Raw genomic sequence first — 20,047 nt, 5'->3', positions numbered from 1 at the left:
AAGAACCATTCGGTATCAACGTGAAGGGCAGAGAAAAGCAAACTTCTCTTAATAAATGAAAACGTTCTGTGCCTTCACTACGAATATTCCCTCGCGTCAGAAGAAATGAAGACAGATCTGTAGTGAAGGTCAGAGTGAAACTCGTAAGGGCAGCAATAATGAAGATCATTACGTAGAGGGCAAAAGCCTTTACACACAAATATCTCAGCAAAGAACAGAAGGTTAAGATGTGCTCGGGATTAATGGTTTAAATAAGCACACACACACACACACACGCACGCACGCACACACACGCACACACACACACACACACACACACACAGAAAACAGGCTGCGTTTGTGGGCTTAATGGTTTTTGTAACATATTAATCTGCTGAGCACCTGTGTACAGTAGCTGCAATGACCCAAACTGAAGAGAGACATTAACTTTTAGCTGTCAAACTGGTCACATTTTATTTGCCAACAAGTCCTCATAACCTAAACAACAAGATCGGTCATTTGTCAGTGACCTCAAAAACAACTTGTATAAGCATTTTTGAATGCCTTTACTGCATGTTTAAGGTTGGGTTAGAAAACTGAAACAACTCGATGGAGAAATCAGCTTCATTGTTGAAATAAACCAACACTGATTGCTAGAGACAGGGCATAAATCTCAGCTTCCAGAGTCACACGCTGTGTATGCACAACAATTCACCTCTCCCCTGACCTCTGCACACTCCCTAAGTGCTAGCTGCAAGAGCAAAACAATATCACGCGACACCCGCGTTCCTTCTAAAAGAGGACAGTAATTATTTGCATGTCTTGTCATGAAAATGTAAACAGAGGTTGGTTTAAGTTGATAGTACCCGACCTTTTCTTTGAGATATACCCCTGTGCCCCTATCAGTTATACTCAAGTACCCCATCATTAACAACACCATGTGCCAAATGTGTTTATATGATTTTACAATGAACTGGATATTATTTAACATTATTCAAAATATTTTTAATACATTTATTAAAATATTTGACAAAGCTGATGAAGTATTTTTTCCTACTTTCCTAATGTTTAGGTTAGTTTGCTAGAAGCTGCATTGTATAAGTAGTGGCAGAAGCTAAATGTTGAGCTATTTTATCCATTTTATTTTACTTTTAGCTAACTATTTCAGCTTACTCATTACTTCTAGTTAACACTCAATGCTCAGTCATTTATCCAATAGTTTTAGTTATCTAACTATGTGAAGTGTATATACATTATTTTTAGCTACTTTTTAAGCTTTTTTTTTTTTTTTTTTACTGTTTAAATGTTCTCTATTTCCTTCCTAGAGACATTGATTGGTTGTTTTTGTAAGGCCATTAAAATGCTACAAAGCAAAAGAGTAGGCAGGGTTTTTTTTCTCTCACAGATTCTCCATCTCATTAGTGCTGTGTCAAAATGACAGCTGAAGTGAATGTGAAAAAAAGTTATTTATTATTAAAGTTTCCTACTATAGCTTTAAGTGTGGCCAAGAAGCTGTCATGTTTCAGGCGACTGCAGTTTCATATTTAACTAGTGTGTATACACATTCTGACTAAAAAAACAAAACAAACTATAACATGTTGCTAAAATGGATATTTGGATCCAAATCTTACATATAATTTTGTGGTCTAAAGAAGTCATCTATATATGTTCGGTGTCATTTGAAGTTTGGGTGTATAAAGTCAGAAATATTTAGGTTAGGATTAGGTTTATTATATAGATAATGAGATTTTTGTTTGTTTAACTTTTAATGTTATGCCTTCTACCATGTACTCATTTCACAATGCCTTGATATGATAATATATACATATTACATGTAGGTGTCAGGTTAATATGGATATATTCACATACATTAAACATAAATGTACAGTCACCCTTCTAAATGTTACCACATTCATTCATCTTTCTGTCACACTTACTCACACACACCCCTCATCCCCAACCCAACAATAAGAAGTAATCAACATCCATCTCTCCAGATAAAAGCCCAGCCATTTGCTTGAAGCAAGTTTAGTATATTACTAATCAAAAGAAAAACAGATGTGAAATCTCAGCATCTATTTAACTCAATGAATCCTGAGTAACAGTGCACTTAAAAATTCATTTGCAAGGTGAAATTTGACCACATGAGCAACATAGTGAAGCTTCTAAGCCACTAAATGAACACTAACGATCTTCTAAGTAAGCAAATTTCCTGTTAACCCTCATTTAATGCGTTTTTGACAAAAAAGCATTCTCTGCGGTGCAGCCACAGTGAGCAACATGCATTTGCAAACAGTGAAATCTGAATCAAGACTCATGTGGGAAAACTGTAGCTGATGATCACCTAGGAAACAAGGATGAGGAGGCTGTTTAATTTCTCCACGTGAATTAAGCCCAGGTGACCTCAAACAACGTGCGCTCAAAAAACAACAAATAACAAGCCTTAATTGAGTGTGCCCGACTCGCCTGTTTTAACGTAGCCCTCTAAATGAGAATCCGGAGATCTGAGGCAATCATGATGCACTCACAGTGTTTAGGGTAATAACAAAAAAGAAATGAAAAGTGGCGAGCAAACAAAGGCAGGAGAGTGTGTCATTTCACTGAGTGAGTAGATGGAGATGATGTTTAAGGCAAAAAGTGAGAAAAAGACTGTTTACACCATCAGAAACACCAAAACATGCAGGGCCACAGGGCTGAAAAAAGGTACTTAAGGACAGAAATGTAATAAAACAGGCTGAACAAGGTGTGTGTTGGCTCTGTACCTGCTCCAGTATGGAGTTGATCCTGTCCACCTCACAGTCGATGAGAAAACGTTTCTCCTGCCGGCGGTCCATCTCCTCGATGATGCGCCTGTACTCTGTGGGGTCCACAATGTTCCCCACCGAGCGAGCTGTCACCTGCCAGTTATTGGCGACAGCCGACTCCATGATGGCCTGGAGGATTGCAAAACCTGGAGGAGCAGAGGGAGAAGAGCTCCATCACACAACTGTCTTTTTTTTTTTTTTTTTTAGAGCACACCGACAGGTAGATGCTGTGCTGAGAATCCAAAGTGCTGCAAAGAAGAGCTGCCAGGGTATTCTGACTTTCAAGTATGGTTAGCAACATGTTCAGTGTCTGAACAGATTGATTTGACAAGCTTTTTATTACAGCCATTAACAAACTTATGATGCAGTGATAAACTATTTATCTGAACAATAAAATCCCCTTGTAAGAAATAAAATAAATGGAGATAGACAATGTTTACAACAGGTAAACAAGGTAATGTACCACCCCAGCTGGCCACCAATGTTGTTAGATGTTATTTGGTTAAATTTAGGTTGTGACATTGGTTGACCAAAATTTTGTGTCAGAACATCTAAAGCCAATGTGAATTTGAGTATTGATGACAGATTGTGATGATGTTTTGTTGGCTTTAAGTTACATTGTTTATTGACCAAAATCTAATATCCTCTTGTCTTTTGCCAACATTATTTTGACATAGAATAACGACATTTAATTATAAAGTATGGAAAACTAGAATTACAGCCTTGTGATTATATGCCTCCGCGCACCAGTCCAGTTGCACTTATAGTTTACATTTAGGTCGGTGAAAACATGGATGCTTCACGCACATCCTCCCCCTGACAGCACAGAGGACCTATACAATCAGCCCTCTTTCGATATGAACACCCAAGATTAGTGTCACCAATTCAGTATCGGTTAGTTATGGCGTTGAGTGATGGCCAGAAAAATGTTTTTGTAGAACATTATGATGTCACAGTGAAGCTGACTTTTGACCTTTTGGATATAAAATGCAATTACTTTATCATTTTATCTCATAAGACATTTGTGTGAAATGTTCACAGTGATTCACAATGATCACAGTGGCCTTGACTTTTGACGATCAAATTCTAATCAGCATTGAGTCCAGGTGGGTGTTTGTGCCAAACTTGAGGAAACTCCCTTAAGGCGTTTTTGAGATATCCTGTTCACAAGAATGAGATGGATGCAAGGTCAAACCAACCTTGACCTTTGACCACCAATATCTAATTAGTTCATTCCTGAGTCCAAGTGAACGTTTATGCCAAATTTGAGGAAAAAGTCCCTCAAGGTGTTCTTGAAATATCACATCACAAGAATGAGAAAGATGAGGTTGCAGTGACCTTGACTTTGGCATGTGATAGGCAAAATCTAATCAGTTTCACTGTTGAGTCCAAGTGGCGTTTGTGCCAAATTTGAAAAATATCCCATAAGGTGCTACTGAGATATCACATTCACAAGAATGGGACGCATGGACAGACGGATGAATGGGCAAAACCCCAAAAACATAATCAATAAAAACTCAATGTCTGCAAAACATCAAATGTTACGTCCACAGAATATGAAATCTTAACGTCTTTAGACATTTAAAATATCATCAACTCAATTTCCATTCCAGCAAAAATTTAATGTCTGTCCGACACAGGAGTATAACGTCTTTCTGACAACTTATTGATGGCTGGTGCCAGCTGGGGAGTGATTTCAGAATAAAAACTGCTCTGATCTGTGTCCATCTGGGTGTTATTCAAACAGTCTCTAAACAGTGAAGTATGGACAGAGTAAATTAATAGGAGAAAGAATCTGACAAATCTGTTGTGTTTGTTTTATCTGAATCCAGACAAACATACTGAAAACAATGCTTCGGGACATTTTTTATTAATTAAACATGAGCCCCATGGTTTCACAATGTAGGCATTTACAGTGTATGTATATTTATACACCACTGCTGTGAGATACACATGATCAATGACTCACTTTAAACTTAATATCAGAGCAGCAAGTTTAGGAAGATGGTAGAAGAAAACTTCCACAGACAAAGAAGACTCAGGAATAAAGACGAGATGGAACAAGAGTCCACAGAGAGGTCGATATATCCACAAAAGATTAAGTTAAAGCTGTGGCACCCATGAAAAAAAGATAGAGAGGTTACAGAGCATAATTAACTAACTATTAACTGGGAACTGGCTGTGTCCCATGCTGCCTTAGCGGCGTGTCACAGGAGGTCACCTCACTTATCTCTTTCCTGCCTCACTGGGGAATTCAAACTTGCAAATTTAAGGCTAGAGTTGACACAAGTGGGGAGCAAAGACACAACAGTAAGACGTGTAGCACACACTCCAGCAAATGTAGTGAAACGGACTGCTAAAGTAGCAGTTCAGCGAGCACAATCGGTCTAACTAAATGCAGAGCTCACTGTGCCGTGGGATGAATCAGTAGATGAGCTGTATGAAAGGAAGAAGCTGAGCTGACAGTAACCTGGCCGAGCAGCAACATTGAAAGGCCTGATACAACTGCAGGAATTTGGACGGTTTCACTGATATTAAACTAAGGGGGTTACATGGTCAGCAGTCATCATGGCCACAAAGGCAGTTTCTAAATCAGCCAAAGAGAGACACCAGTGACTCTGGCTGAAAAGGAGAGAAACCAGAACGCTTTTATTATGTTTGTTTGAAATAGTAAGGTGAGAAAAGTAATTTTAGGCTTTTTACATTCTGCAGCAAACAAGAGTTTTGACAGTATGAGCAATGAAATGAAATGAACAAGATCAGCCTTTAAAGACAGCCTAAAACATACAGCTTGTTCATAAAGTTTTGTTTGTACTGAGTTTTTTATGCACTAATCCAGGCACAGACAGGCCATTGGGAAGTTCGGGAATTTTTCCAGTGGGCCACTCTTGTGGGGGTCTATTTTCCCAACCTCAGCATGACCTTTATTCACATCTTATTTTGAAAACTTTATCTAGCTTATATACTTCCGCCAAGCTGTCGATGTTAGCTTGATCTGGGCTGTTTGCATGCATTTACCATGAGAGTCTGGGTGCACTTAGCGTCGGCGTAATTGACCACGGAGATGCAAATGATGGCTGGCACTACATACCCTACAGGCGACTCAATGGCTCTCTGCAGGCGATGAAGCACTCGCGGGTGCCATATTGGCTACCCCTGAGGCATAAAATATTTGATAGCCAGCCCAGCAGTAAAAATTACTTATTTAATACTTACTCAGTGTAAATATAATATGGTTTGTGTGAATATGTAGTGTGAATATAGTGTGCTCCTAGGGACAGAGTCTGCTGGTTCAAGTTTAGTTGTGTGTTTAGACACTGTTGACTATTTTTAATAATTCTGAACAGCAGGCTGTTTAAGGGGAACTTCACCCATTTTCAAAATTTTACATGTTATTCCTATGGTCTCTCTCAAAAATATTAGTTAGCATGATCAACTCTCTCAAATCCAAAAACTAAAGAGATACAGAGAGAGTGGGGGAGGGGGGGTTTGATTATTATTAGCACAGTACGGATTTCTATTTTTGCAACATCTTGAAATCTTGAAATGCTTGTCTTTACATACCGTAAAGCTGGTATCTAACGTCAATTTCAGACCCCTTCAGTGACTCCACTTCAAATGAATGTAACTCAGTACAATCTAGTTCACTGTCTACTGGGGATGTAAGACAAAAAAGAAAAACTGGGATGAATTGCAGCCAGTAAAAAAAAGTCATCATATAGGAAAACCAATGACCCTTACAAAGGGAGCACCTTATCAAGCAGAAAAAATATTAATAACACAAAAAAAAGCTGAATAAATAAACAGCTCCCAAGACAGATAATGACAACGTACATCAGAAATTTGCATATTTCCATTATGCTCAAGAACGGTGCACGGAGTACGTTGAGTGGTGGTGACAATGCACGGCGGCAGGAGCTCATTACATGCCATACTGGGTCATAACTAACGGACAGAAAGGAAATGATTTACCACAGCCAACACACTGCAGCTGACTGGACTAAATGAGCAGAGCAAAGCAGCATCACATGCTGCGTTACCCTTTTCTCTCAGAGGGGGGATAAAACTGCTGATTCCAAAAAATAAGGGATATTATTACGGGTGCTGAATAAGCCGGTCTAAAATGTGTTTATGTAAATACAAGTCAGCCACAGAGCTTCTCTACTGGAAGCTGGCATCACTCAGGCTAAATGGAAACTGGTTCTCACTCTGTATCACAGTCATGATGTGCGTGATGCACTACCTCCCTGCAGCACACACCACACTGCTCTTAACTATCGTGGCTGCTGAAGCTGTTATATCACCTGCTGTATGGATGCTTTATTAGCTTATGCATAGAAGTCATTACTACTGTAGGAAGGGTTTGGTGGGTTACAAAGTTCTCCATGCACTATTTTAAAAGGGATGGGTATTTTAAAGCTACAGTGAACATGCTCTTTTAATATTATAGCTCCTCATTACTTGAATTATTGAATTGTTATTGCTATTAGACCTGCATTTTAAAGTCCCTCTGCACTCAAAAATGTGTTTTGCTTATTTTCGATTTTGCTTTGACCTTCACCGCGCAGTGATGCATGTCCAGAGTTTTACACTAGAAGGTTGTTTTCACACACACATCTGCTGTACAAGAAAAGTTTCTTAAATCTGATTTTACATCTTTGTACGAGCATTAATTTGAGACAACACAGCGAGTTTAGAAGCCAATCATGCATCATCGTGCATCATTATGCAACTAACACAACGGTGTTAAGTGGAACACTGAAACCTTCAGTGCACATACTCTAAGAATAGACTTTTCAGTAAAATATGAGACATCCTGTGTCCACCAGTTAAACTTTTGAAATTAATATTTGCATATTTATGGATTAGGGGCAAAGCAGTCAACACTTTTTTGTGGAAACACCACATTAGACACAAATTATTATTCAAAGCACAGTATAAACATATTGAATATGTCTGGAAGGGATCTTTTCTCTCTAAACTTTTAAATTCTTGCAGAAACTAAATTATAGACACTACATCCATTTGAATCAGTGTGTATCTCATCAGGAACAGCTGTGTGTCAAACAACACACTAAAAATGTGATGGTAAAATCCAGATGCAGAAGACTGCAGTTAAGCTGCATGCAGAGGATGTGGAGCTGCGTTTCAGTTAGTTTTCTTAAAGATTCAGAGAGAAGTGTAGCTCTGATTAGCAGATGACAATAAATCTCACAATCCAATTTTCTCTGTACTGTAACAATGAAAACTCATTTTTAAAGTTAAGCTAAAATCCTATTAAGTTTCATTAAAGCTACAGTCGGTAGCTTTTATGAAAATAATTTTGTGTCGCATTTGCTGAAACTGTCACGATATAATGAAACTAGTACATGAGACGGATAATCTGTGATTAAAATCATGTTTCTCCTTATCTTTTTACTACCTCTAAAAGCATTTGCTAAAATACGACTACAGTGCACAAAAAGTAACCAATCAGAGCCAAAGAGTCTCAAATTGTCAATATATTCACACAGCACAAAAAAAGACATAATCTGTGAAAATACTATATTCCTCTCTCATCTTGCATTTTTTATAATGACTTTACCACATATGTGCCAAAAAGAGCCAAGGAGTTCTCTAAGGTAGTTGTCAATCACTGCCCATAAACTGCGGTCAAACTGTCAAACTAGGCAGTGCTGCTCAAATGTGAATCAAGATTCTGTCGCTGGATTGTCTATTTCTCACCTCAAATGTTTTCAGAAACATATTGTAGTAGTAATGTTAAACTGTAAAATATGAAAGTTGGTCTGGCCAGTGGGCGGTGCTTGGCGCTTCGGTTGACCGTGTCCAATATGGAAATATGGAAATTAGGAAAACAATTCAGGCGAGAAATTGACAATGGAGTAACAGATTTTTGATTCATAGTTGTGCAGGGCTGCCTAGTCTCACAGTTTGACCACAGTTCACTAACAGTGACTGACATGATTAAAAGCTGCCTTAAAGACTCTTTGGCTCTGATTAGTCATTTTTGTCCATGTGAAGGGAAATCATTATAAGCAACACAAGGGAGCAGAAGAATATGATTTATTCATAAAAGTTACCAACTGTAGCTTGAAAGTTTACAAGGCTGTAGACATCTTTAAAAGAGTACTCCACTGATTTAGCACTGCACTTTTATAACATTGTCTGACTCAGACAGCTTAGAGAAAGGATAAAAATCAATGCAGCAGAACCAGAAATATCATCTTTTTATTTCAGGTATTCCTCATCCTTGACTAAACTGGCGCCAACAATTTCCGGCATGTAACTCAACCACCAAGAGTTTGCGGTGGACAATCAGGTGTGTGTGTGTGTGTGTATGCTATTAGCAGCTTATGCAGCGTCAAGCCTGAAGCAGAGATGAGAAGCAAGCTACAAATGTGTTAGAACTTCACTTCTTTCTAACCCAATTAATTTTCAAACTCTCTTTAAAGTCGTCAGCCCCAAATGACGTGGACTCAAGTGAAGGGAATTTATTAGATTTCAAACACCTCCCTCTGAAACCACACAAGGCTTTATACAACTTCTGCAGCAGTACTCTCCAACAACTTTTAATATACTTTAATGAATAAATTGGTGGATTTCTCCTTTAAAAAGGATCTCTTGTAAACACTGTCTATTTACCTAGACATAAGCTTTATTTGATTGTGGAACTGACACGTTACTTAAGGTAACACCAAAAACCTAAATTTAAAGCAAATCCTTATCATTTTGGGGGCCACCAACAGGGCTTTCAGAACTGTGTTTAGCATTTATGTGACCCTAGTTTAGGACACGTCAGGCAGCACAAACCTGTATTTCTGATTCCAATTTCCAATTCGCATCATTTAATCAGAAATTTAAAAAAAAAAAAAAAATCATCCATACACTACATAAACAACCACTGGTGACATGTGAGTCGACATGTTCCCAAATAGAACTCCTATAAGTATTCAGAGCACAGCGACTCAGCTGACATGTCCGCCCTCCATTCCCCTGCTGGTGACCTTCACAGAGAAGTGCTCTGCAGACAGCACTCAGATCAGGTATGGCCTTTAAAGACAAGTGGCTCTCGCTGGGCGCCACCACGTCAGCCACTCAGGAGTCTAAAGACGATGAGGAGATGTGTGTCCACATGTCTGACACTCAGGGAGATTATGGAATTCAGAAGGAGTGTAAGTGCAACTGTCCTGTCTAAGTGCATTGTGAGGAGTGTGATCATTATAAAAAGCTGCAGAGCTGACCTCAGACTGGATCCGGCTCTGTCATCAGCTAGACTTTATCAGGTCAGACAGGCAGAGACATGTTTTTTTTTTGTTTTTTTTTTCATATCAGCTCGAAGATATCAAAACAAGAATCCAGCACAGTGTATCTCTGGTGGCAGAGGGGAAATGAAAAGGCAGAAGCTGAGTGTCAGCTCTCCTCCCAGTCCTCTGACACATAGTACTGAACACCATAAGCTGGGATATGCATGACATTTTGAGACATGTTAGTAGCTGCTTAAGAAAAAGGATTTGGGGGGATTTACAAATGATTCCCCTGAGAGTTTTATTTTCATTCCTTCTCTGTCACTAAACTAAGCTGGATATTTTGGATTTAAACATTTGTATGAGCTTGTCGATGTTAAGCTATTCAGTGTGCTTACAATTAAAGATATGGGGAAATAAAAGCTGCAAGTTTAAAAAGTCCTGAACCAACAGAATGATCTGAGTTGTGACATTTAGTGTACTCTAACTTCAATAAGCACAAATGTGAAATCTGAATGTCAAAGGACATCTGAGGTCTCTTGATGAATATTAACGCTGGTGGGATTCATCAAGCGGTGCACAAATTACAAGTCTTTTGGTTGGAGAGTTTTGGTTGACTTTGTAAACAGATGGTACATTTTACAACAGCCAGCAGGCAGGACAACTATCAAGGGCATTTTACGGAGTCAATTATTCAGCACCGTCCCTGAACAATAATACATATTCAAAATCAGGAGCATATTGTCACAAGGCTATTTATAGTAGGGAGAAAAAAATTTCATTTCTCACACAAGTAAAATGTTACAAAGACAGCCTTCATGTCAGGCAACACATGAATCACTTAAGTGCATAGTGATGCTAGATTTTAGTTATCAGGCATGGAAGTACATTTGTCAAGTGTCCAGAAACACGACTCTGAATGAATGCTAATGCTGCTGTGTGTCTGCTGGATGTGCAAATAGGGGACTGCTTGCTTATTACATTAGCCAAATTCATGTCTGACAGTGAATCTGTCAGGTTGTTTCAAAGTTCCCCTGTGCTCAATGACATCAATTAATTCTACTTTAGAGTGGCTATAATCGACATTTTTATATTAACAATCAATCTGCCAATTTGTTTGTGTGAAATCATATGATACAATGCCAGTGAAATGTGTTCCTTCAGTTTCTGTCCATTAAGAAGGGCATAGTGATGAATATATGATTGGGCAGTCTTCCGCAGTGTCCTCATTTAGGATCCTTGTGGCCTAAGGGTACAAGCTCTTCCTAAACCTCTCAGTGCTGGCCTGGTGTATCTGGTACCATCTCCCCGACCTCAGTAGGGAGAAAACGACTGTTATCTGGGTTTTTGGGATCTTTAATGACTATCCTGGCCTTATTCCGTGAGGTTGGCTGTGGATCAGAGGTAGAGCGGGTCATCCTCTAATCACCATGTGATGCATGTGAATGTATAAAAAACTGAGTAGCAGGTGGCAACATGTACGGTAGCCTAGGCCACAAGTATAAAAATGTATGTGTGAATAGGTGACTTATACGTGACTTGTAGTGTAAAAATGCTTTCTGTGGTCAAAATGACAAGAAAAGACAAGAAAATCTCCATGCAGAATTTCTCACCACTGAGTGAGTTTGCAGCACCCAAGCCAGACCATCAGGGGTTCAGACACCAAGGTACATGAAGCTATCCACCCTCTCCACCAAGGATCCCATGATATTGTAGGGGGCATAACTCATTTCCTGATTCTTACCAAAGTTCACTATCATCTCTTTGCTGGTGTTCAGGAGTAGGATGTTGTCTTGACAACACCGAGATAGGTCCTCTACTTCCTTCAAGTAGGCCTTTTTATTGTTATCGGTCATCAGGTCCACCACACCAGCAAACTTGATGCTGGTGTGGGAGTCGAAAGTGGTAACACAGCTTTGTGTGTACAGGGAGTACAGCAGAGGGCCTAAAACGCAGCCCTGGGGTGCTCTGATGTTAAGGATGAAGGATCACTTAATCATATGATTATTTTTATGTGAAACGTGTATCATTCAACTAAATTCTAAAGAACATTTTAGCATCTTTCATCTCATTGTTTTGGTTTTCTGTCTATTTTTTTGTCTAATCTCTCAGCTTACATCAGTGTTGTTTTGTGACCACAGGCAGCTCTGAAAACCCATCTGTGCACTACCTGCTAAGCACTAAATGGTAGACAGACAAAGTTAGCAACTAGCTTGCAAACATAACAGAGCATTTAGCAGCTATAGAGTCAGATATTTACCTCAAAAGTTTGCAAAGACCAAAAAGAGAGCTACTGTAAATGAGAGTTAATATTGGACCAGAAACCACAAATGCGACAAATAAATGCTAATGTAGGATGCTGGATGTGTAAATAGGCAGCTGTTTGCTCACAAGGTTGTCTTAGTTAATGGGTATTATGTCAGTGTGAATTTACAGGTTGTTTCCACTGCTCTCAAGAAGCCAAACAACATCAGTTACTGCAGGGTTAAATAAACAAGAAGTCAGGCTGTAAATATTAAAAGTCAAGAACAGCTTTGATAAACAAAGACACATTTACATAATTTGACTTTTTGAAATCTAATGAAATGTTTCTTGACATTTGTTAAAGTGATGCAAGCACCTTGAAGTCAGAAGTACACAGAGAGAAGCACACACACGCACACACACTCTTGTCTCTCTCTCATACAGTACCTGTAGGCAAACAACAAAGGAAAAGAAAAAGCTTTTGAGTTATTGCAACATCTGTTTCCTCCATGCTTCATTCTGCACCAGTTTGCAACTGGACAGCTTGCTCTTTCATCAACACACAACTGAAACCATTTTTTAGTGGCTGCTTCTCAAAGAGAAAGAAGAGATGACACATGCTGACATGAACAGATTCTGCATATGTTTGTAGAATCTGTAAGTTCCAGTTTTTGGTCTATTTGTAGTCCAAGTAGTATTGACCAATCATGTTTTTAGTGGCCGGTAAACAGTCCATGTGGAGAGGCAGAACACATTGGCCGGGATGCAATTGTCTGATGAGGATATAGCTTTATATGAGCTTTTGATAAATGTATCTGCATTTATATGCAGATATTTGTTTATAGGGATAAGCGGAAATGAGCGGCGCACAGATCCACATATCTGCTTGCTACAAATCTCAATATATTGTCTGTTGCCCCCAGAGGCTTGCTGTCATCATACCGATAGCCTGTAGGTTCCAACATTTACACGAACCAGACCTGCAACATGGCGACAGCAGTTAAAATGTTTTTACATCACATTTGCAAGAATGAAATACAGCCAGGCAGAGGACCAATGTGTAACATGAAGTGGCCGAAATACTTTAACAGCTAGAAATCCGGTTCAGGAAAACACAAATAGATGTTTTTTCCAAAAAGTTTTTCTTTCAAGCTACCACACCATAAACACAACACTGAGATTATGTTCCATCCTGTAAACACAGTCTGCTTTGAAGTTTGTCCACAAAAAAGCTCTCAAAGAAGCGCCTAAAGATGACGGCAATTGTTAGAGCGAGCAACACAAAGCAGAGTTGTTCCACAACTAAGCTCATATATTCTCTTGAGTATGAGCTTAGTAGCCCACACAGCACTGCCCAGGAGATCAGTATGTACTCCTCTGATATGGTGTTCTCTGCAGCTCAGAGGATCGGTTTTAAAGCGCGTTTTTGGGTTCAACTGTGTGAAAAATAATACTGTAGGTTACTCACAGCCATGGACTGTAGAGCGCATCTTCTATATGGCATTTTGCATAATTTTTGTTTTTCTTTACTTGACTTAAAAATATGTTCACTAAGGCTTAGATTTTTTAATTCAGAGAAAAAGTTTTTTATCAAATTTATAATAATTCATTTTTAGAGAGATTGATTTCCTCTTTGACAGACAAAGCTGGAAGAAAAAAATGGACTCAAGGCTCTGCTGGCACCTGGCCGTGTGTTTCTTCTTGCTTGTCTTGGGCAGCAGCTCACATGATGGCCAAGCGTGGTGTGCAGCCTCAACTGTGACTCAGTCGTCCCTCCCCCACCCTGGAGAAGGTGACCTCTTTAAAATTCTCTTGCAGGCATCTGAACTGTGCCGTTGTCATGGGATGCCCGAAGCTGAGCGCGACACCAAAGGGGACTCTCAGACAAAGCCACTGAACCTACTTCAGAGAAATCTCCAAAAAATCTCAACGCTTAAATGTGACTCCACAAAGACTTGTTCTCAGTGGCTCACAGAGCAGGTTAAATAAAAAAAAAGGATTAAAGCTGCCAAATGACAGTAAAAGGACACTTTTGAGTACAATTAGCCTAACAACGCCTACTCCCAATGCAGACCAATGCAGATAACAGCTCCCTGCTCCAAATTAGCTGAACTGCGAAGAGCCCTGCACCCCCACACCATTAACTCCTGCCAAATCCCTGATCAGAGCTAATCAAACAGATTATTTCTTATCTAATGACAGCTGCAAAGAAACTAAGAGAATGTCGAGCATCTCTCCTTTATCTTTTATGCAAGTTTTATTCACATTTCTCTGAGTAAATCGTGACCTTTTGTTGCACTTAAACTCTTGAACTCCGCACTAGAAATGATCCATCTATATTTTTGCTTATTGTGATGTCATTTCTTGGAGTATTTTCAAATGCTTTATATCCCTAAAATCTTTACAACCTAAGATAAACAGTTAGGTTAAAAGGTGCAAGTTAAAAAAAACATAAAATTGATAAAAGAACCAAAAAATTCTGTCACAGATTTAAAAAAAAACAACATATCATCGCCTTTTTTTTTTGGAGATTTTCAGGAAATCAACACACAAAACACTGCAGCAAAAGATTTCTCAATGTAAAATGTAAAATGTAAAAAAAAATATATATATATATATATATATATATAGAATGTTCATTATTTATATATATATATATATATATGTATATATATATATATATATATATATATATATATATATATATATATATATATATAATTTATATATGCTTATTTTTATGAGCAGAGTGCAAAGGTATTTTGATAGTTTTAATCATTCATTCTTCGGGCCACCATGTGTTTTTGCATGGTTTTGCACCAATTGTTACGTAACATAATGACGCCATCACATGCGTGCGAAGTGACAACATGGAAAACAGAAATCTTAGCTTTCTTTAGCAAGAATGATGAATATTATAGTTTTTTTGGTTGGTTTGTTTTTTGTTTAAGAAAGCTGTATATAAGATTATGCAAAGATTCTGCCATAGCCGTTACAGCAAAAATACTGGAACGACCACATCAGCATCACCAAGTCTGCACTGCGCGTTACATGAGGTAACATAATATAATAACGATATGACGCAGAAGAAAGAAACCTTATCTTTCTGCTGCAAAAAGGAATGAATGCTGTATATATTACATTTTATTTTAGAAAGCAAACAACGATGCCTGCAGCCGGATGTCCATTTTTATGGTTCAGATTCTGAAGTCATAAAAAAATAAACACGGATAAGGGGAAAGACAAAAAAACACACATAAAGCATAGCTATTTGTATTTGAACCACATACAAAGAAATGGAGCAGGCTGGCTTGTGCCCATCAGTGAGAGCTGCACTAACTGCCTGTTCTTTTTCAGCTCCCCTATAAAGAAAAAAAACACCCTCCCATCTCTTGAGCAAATAAAAATGGCGTTTTCTCTTGGGCAAAAAGGGAAGCGCACATCACATCAATCTCTTTCATAATGCAAAAAGACTACTGTTGTAATGGCCTTGCGTTAACCTGAAAGCAAGTGTCCTGAAATAGACGGGAGATATTTGAGCAACACAGAGACAAGAGTGGAGGCATAAACCAAGCCGATAAAGCAGAGGGGCACTCTATTAGTCACCTGGTTTCTTACACGGTCATGTAAAGTGGCGAGGTTAGAGCAGATTAGATATGACAAGCTGGATCTTACAGGGAAAAAAGGAGAGGAGGGGGCTCTGAATTCAGTGAGTAAAAAGCATTGGGTGCATCTGACAGCATGTCTGACAGTGCTTGGCCCCATGTGCCATTCGCTGTTTTCTGACGTAGGAGAGGCACAAAGGCTTTGCTGACTCCTCTGTTCCTTCCCTCACTCGTCGTCTCCGTACTGCTTCATTTTCTTTTCTATTCATTTGAAGATTTCGCCATTTCTGTCTCTGTGAGCAGCTGAGACAACAGTGTGGAGCTGAGGGGAAAATCTTTACTTTAGCTAGAATAAACCTCTTGCTCCAGACATGCTCGCCCCTGATTCTCTTTCAGCCATAAGCATGGAATAGACATTTAAAATAAGAGCAGGATGACTAGAATCACTACGTACAGATTACTAATCAGATAATCAATGACTGAAATTTCCTTGTGGATTGTTTTCTATTTTTTGTTTCTAAGTGGAAGAATTATGAGTGAGAGGCAGGAGAAAGATGCTAAGCATTGATTGTATATTGTTAAAAGAGATATGGCAGATATGATTGACCAAGCTTCAGCCAGGTTATTGACAAGATTTTAAGATGTCTCAGGTCTCAAATTAATTTTAATGCCTCCATAACAAACACAAGTGAGATTACAGCAAAGAGCTGGTTGTCTCTTACAACACTCTATTTACTATTGTCACATTATAGGTAACAATCTCGCCACAGTAAGATACACCTCGGCTCGTCTTGCAAAAAGTTACTCACTCTGTTTTACACTGAAACTGAGAAGACAACTTTTTCTTTGCATGCCTCCACAGTGAAGAAAGAGTCCTTCATGTCCATAGGGGACCACATTTAATACCAGCAAAACTATATCATAACATCCATTAAAAAACTCTCACACGACTCCTGCAGTATAATTCACGTCTCATTTATCCATGTATATCATATGATTACTACTTCCAAAACATGCATTTTCACTAAAACCTTTAGATTTAAAACACATCGGTACAAACAGTTTCACACATGGACGGGTATCACGCATATGCCCTATTGGGTGTGCGCATGTGTTTGAACTTTGCTCAGGCAAAGCACAAATGCACACATGCCTAAGCATGCACAGGGTGTACTACTTGTAGGCTGAAGTGTTTTACATTATAAAATTTTAACAAAAATGCATGAAATGGCTCTCTGTTTAAATGAACAATTTCACAATCAACTTTATATCACAATATAAGCACTACTGAGACATAAAATGGCATAATAATGACATTTTATCCATATCATATCCTAGATGTTTGTTTGATTGAGAACTGGAGACTTAGACTGAGGCAATGCCACATAACACACATCATTTTCATGCTCAAACTGTGTAGTCACTGGCCTCTCTGGATGCATCTGCATTTGCTATGTTTCTACACGTTTTTATTCCTGTTTACAGTTAAATTAGTCCAAATATTTCACTACAGTATGAATAGAAGATCATATGTGGGATGGTTAAAACATAAATGAGCTTCATACAGCTTACAGTTTACAGAGGTGAAAGCACAGAAAGCTTTGAGGGATGAAGGAACTGTCCAAGGTCCTGAAACAATGATCTCTGCACTGAGATGAGTTCCCTCTCATTTACAATGTCCACTCTTGACAGTTTAGCAATGCATGCATCCTAGATTGGTGCAGTGATAACTTTGTTCACATATATTCAGCTGCTTATGTAGAACTGCCCAGAGTACATACTGTGTGTGATCAGGCCAAGCGCTGCAGCTCCCCCTTTCAAGCACAGAACAAAGATTTACAAAGTGATGCAACTGTTTTAAGTTATGTAATGTCCTTCTGAAGGTTGCTGTAGCTACAGTAGTGTGTTACATTCTCTACAATGCAAGTCTGTTGGCCAATCTGTTCAATGGAGAAGATGTGTCTTAATGTTTGAAAGCAAGAATGTCCATAACAAGTGACTGTGTTCCTTTAACTCTCTAGAATCTGTAACTAACAAATGATCCACCCTAAGAAATACAAGCACAACATTTTATAAATTCACTTCCCAGGCTGGAAAACTCCAAGAAATGTTTTTGCATTAATAATTCACATACATGATTTTGTCGATACAATAGGCTCGGCACTGCAGTGTAGAGCAGAAAGTCCGCAGCTTGCGTGTTGTTTGATGTTGTTTTCAAGCTGCACTGCCTCTGCATGCGTGGATGTGCATGGATCAATTGGTGCCATGTTGGGCGTCTGGCAGAGCGGAGTGATAACAGGGGAGGTTTGCTTCATGCAGAAACACTACAGCTAACGCCTCAGCTGTATCTTCTCACTGATTGCACACCGCTCTTTTGAGGTTTTCACTAATGACGTCACGGCACACACACACATACTCGTAGCGTCCAAACTGCCTTTCCAAACACACTCCACTCCCAGCTGTAAACTAGAGGCAATCTGATTCCCTCAGAGAATCTTAAATTAATTCGCCACTGAGTCAGAGAGGATTTTTAAAAACATGGAGCCAAATAAACATCATCTGATTAACAAAACAAGAAAAAAAAAGCACTGTTCTCTTTTAAAAGTTCAAAATTTGATCTTTTTGTCAGCCATGTGTTTTCTCATCTGCATTTCTATTACATGTGTATCCGAGAGACGCTCTCCTTTGCTCTTTCTATGTTCTCCACAAGGCATAATAGAGTCATTGAAGAGGGAGGGTAACAGCTCCCTTGAAGCAGAGGAGCCTGATTGATAAATCTCTGCCTTAGGACTAATATAAGGGCCTGTGAGGAAAACAGTGTTTACCCACAGAGAGTGGGGGGAGGGGGGTCAAAGTCTATTGATATATGTCCATCTCCAAGTGAAGGTGCAGTAAGGTGTTCACAGAGCGGAGCAGCTGCTTTGTGCCATTCGCTCTCTCTCTCACCCACTCTCTGTTAATGAGCCTGTGTGCCTGACTGCTGAGTGCAGCTCTTTAGCAGTGTGCAATTAATCAGACGTTTCCTTGCGGAGACGAAACCAACCAGACATTCAGCAGCAGGGCAGCGTGATTACACACCGAATGCAAATTCACCACCATCCCGACCATCCCCATTTGTCAGAGGGGCAGGAGAATGCAGGAAAAGCTGCAGTTAGGGTTGTTAGACTGTATTCCTTCATTTTAATGGCAACAAAAAGAAGTTTAGATCTGGTTTATGCAGAGTTCATGAATCTGTAGTACTACATTAGACAGTAAAGATTAGATTATACAGTGGTACCTCACACAAGGACATTCACTCAAGTGTTGTACTTAAATAAAATGTTAAGATATTTGTGCTTTACCTGTGTACGTACATTTCTGGCTACTAAAGAATTCTACTGTGTTACATTTCAAATGGAAATACTATTCTTTAATTGGCTACATTTACTCAAAGCTGGGGTAGGCGGTTTAATTTTGGCATCATTGGGCTAAAATCCTGTCATAAACTTTGAGCAAAATTGAAATTTAGGTGGACTGAGAGAACACTAGACTTCACCCCCTCTTGGCTCCATTTTCACGCTTTAGAAAATCTAAGCCATGACGGGAGACTCTGGCCAATCAGAGGTCATTTCAGAGAAGGAATTCCTATATATATATGTATCCTGTTTTTCTGCCTACTCCAGTTTTAACAGCTAAAATGACTTTACAAATTAAGGATTAACATGTGATAAACTCATATAATATGACTCATTAATATGTCATGCCATGTGGATTAAAGATAGACTATGTAGCTTAAGCTGTACACTGTGGGCACATGTAACAATTACTGGATAACTGAAAACTCATGTTCATCTTAAGTTAGCCAGCATTAGCCACAGTAAGCTAATGCTCATAACAGCAAAACTCCGTAGTGTGTTGAATTGAGAATGTGTTTGTTTTATAGTTTATGAAATCAACCTTTTCATATGTAAGAGGAACATTGTGTTGTTCTGTCTTTTAAAAGTTACATAGCCCCACTATAAAATATATGAAATTTGCACCACCTCAGCAAGCTACAAAATCAGGACGCTGCACACATTTATGCAGATTGCATGAATAATAGTAATAACAATCCAGTAATGTACAATAATGAAATACTAGCCATTCCTCCACTTCATTACTACTCTTGCCTTCGATACTTAAAGTACATTTG

The 20,047-nt window shown here is 38.9% G+C and overlaps 1 protein-coding gene across 6 annotated transcripts in view; it reads right to left on the bottom strand.

Annotated features, from left to right (window-relative positions):
• Nucleotides 1–20,047, bottom strand: part of gria3a (glutamate receptor, ionotropic, AMPA 3a) — an 89,125-nt gene that overhangs the window by 46,307 nt on the left and 22,771 nt on the right. For all 6 annotated transcript variants that reach the window (XR_015778974.1, XM_088088734.1, XM_088088735.1 and 3 more), the window contains exon 4: nucleotides 2,742–2,929. Coding sequence is in view for 5 of the 6 variants with exons in the window: in XM_088088734.1 (XP_087944860.1) it covers nucleotides 2,742–2,929 (188 nt within the window). In the remaining variant the exon portion in view is untranslated. The remainder of the gene's footprint in view (nucleotides 1–2,741; nucleotides 2,930–20,047) is intronic.

The sequence above is a fragment of the Plectropomus leopardus genome, chromosome 15, assembly GCF_026936395.1.
Source record: "Plectropomus leopardus strain MGB_pleo_1.0 chromosome 15, ASM2693639v1, whole genome shotgun sequence".
NCBI lineage: Eukaryota > Metazoa > Chordata > Actinopteri > Perciformes > Serranidae > Plectropomus > Plectropomus leopardus.
Note: the sequence above shows the minus strand (reverse complement) of the source record. Positions and strands in the feature narration are given on the sequence as shown.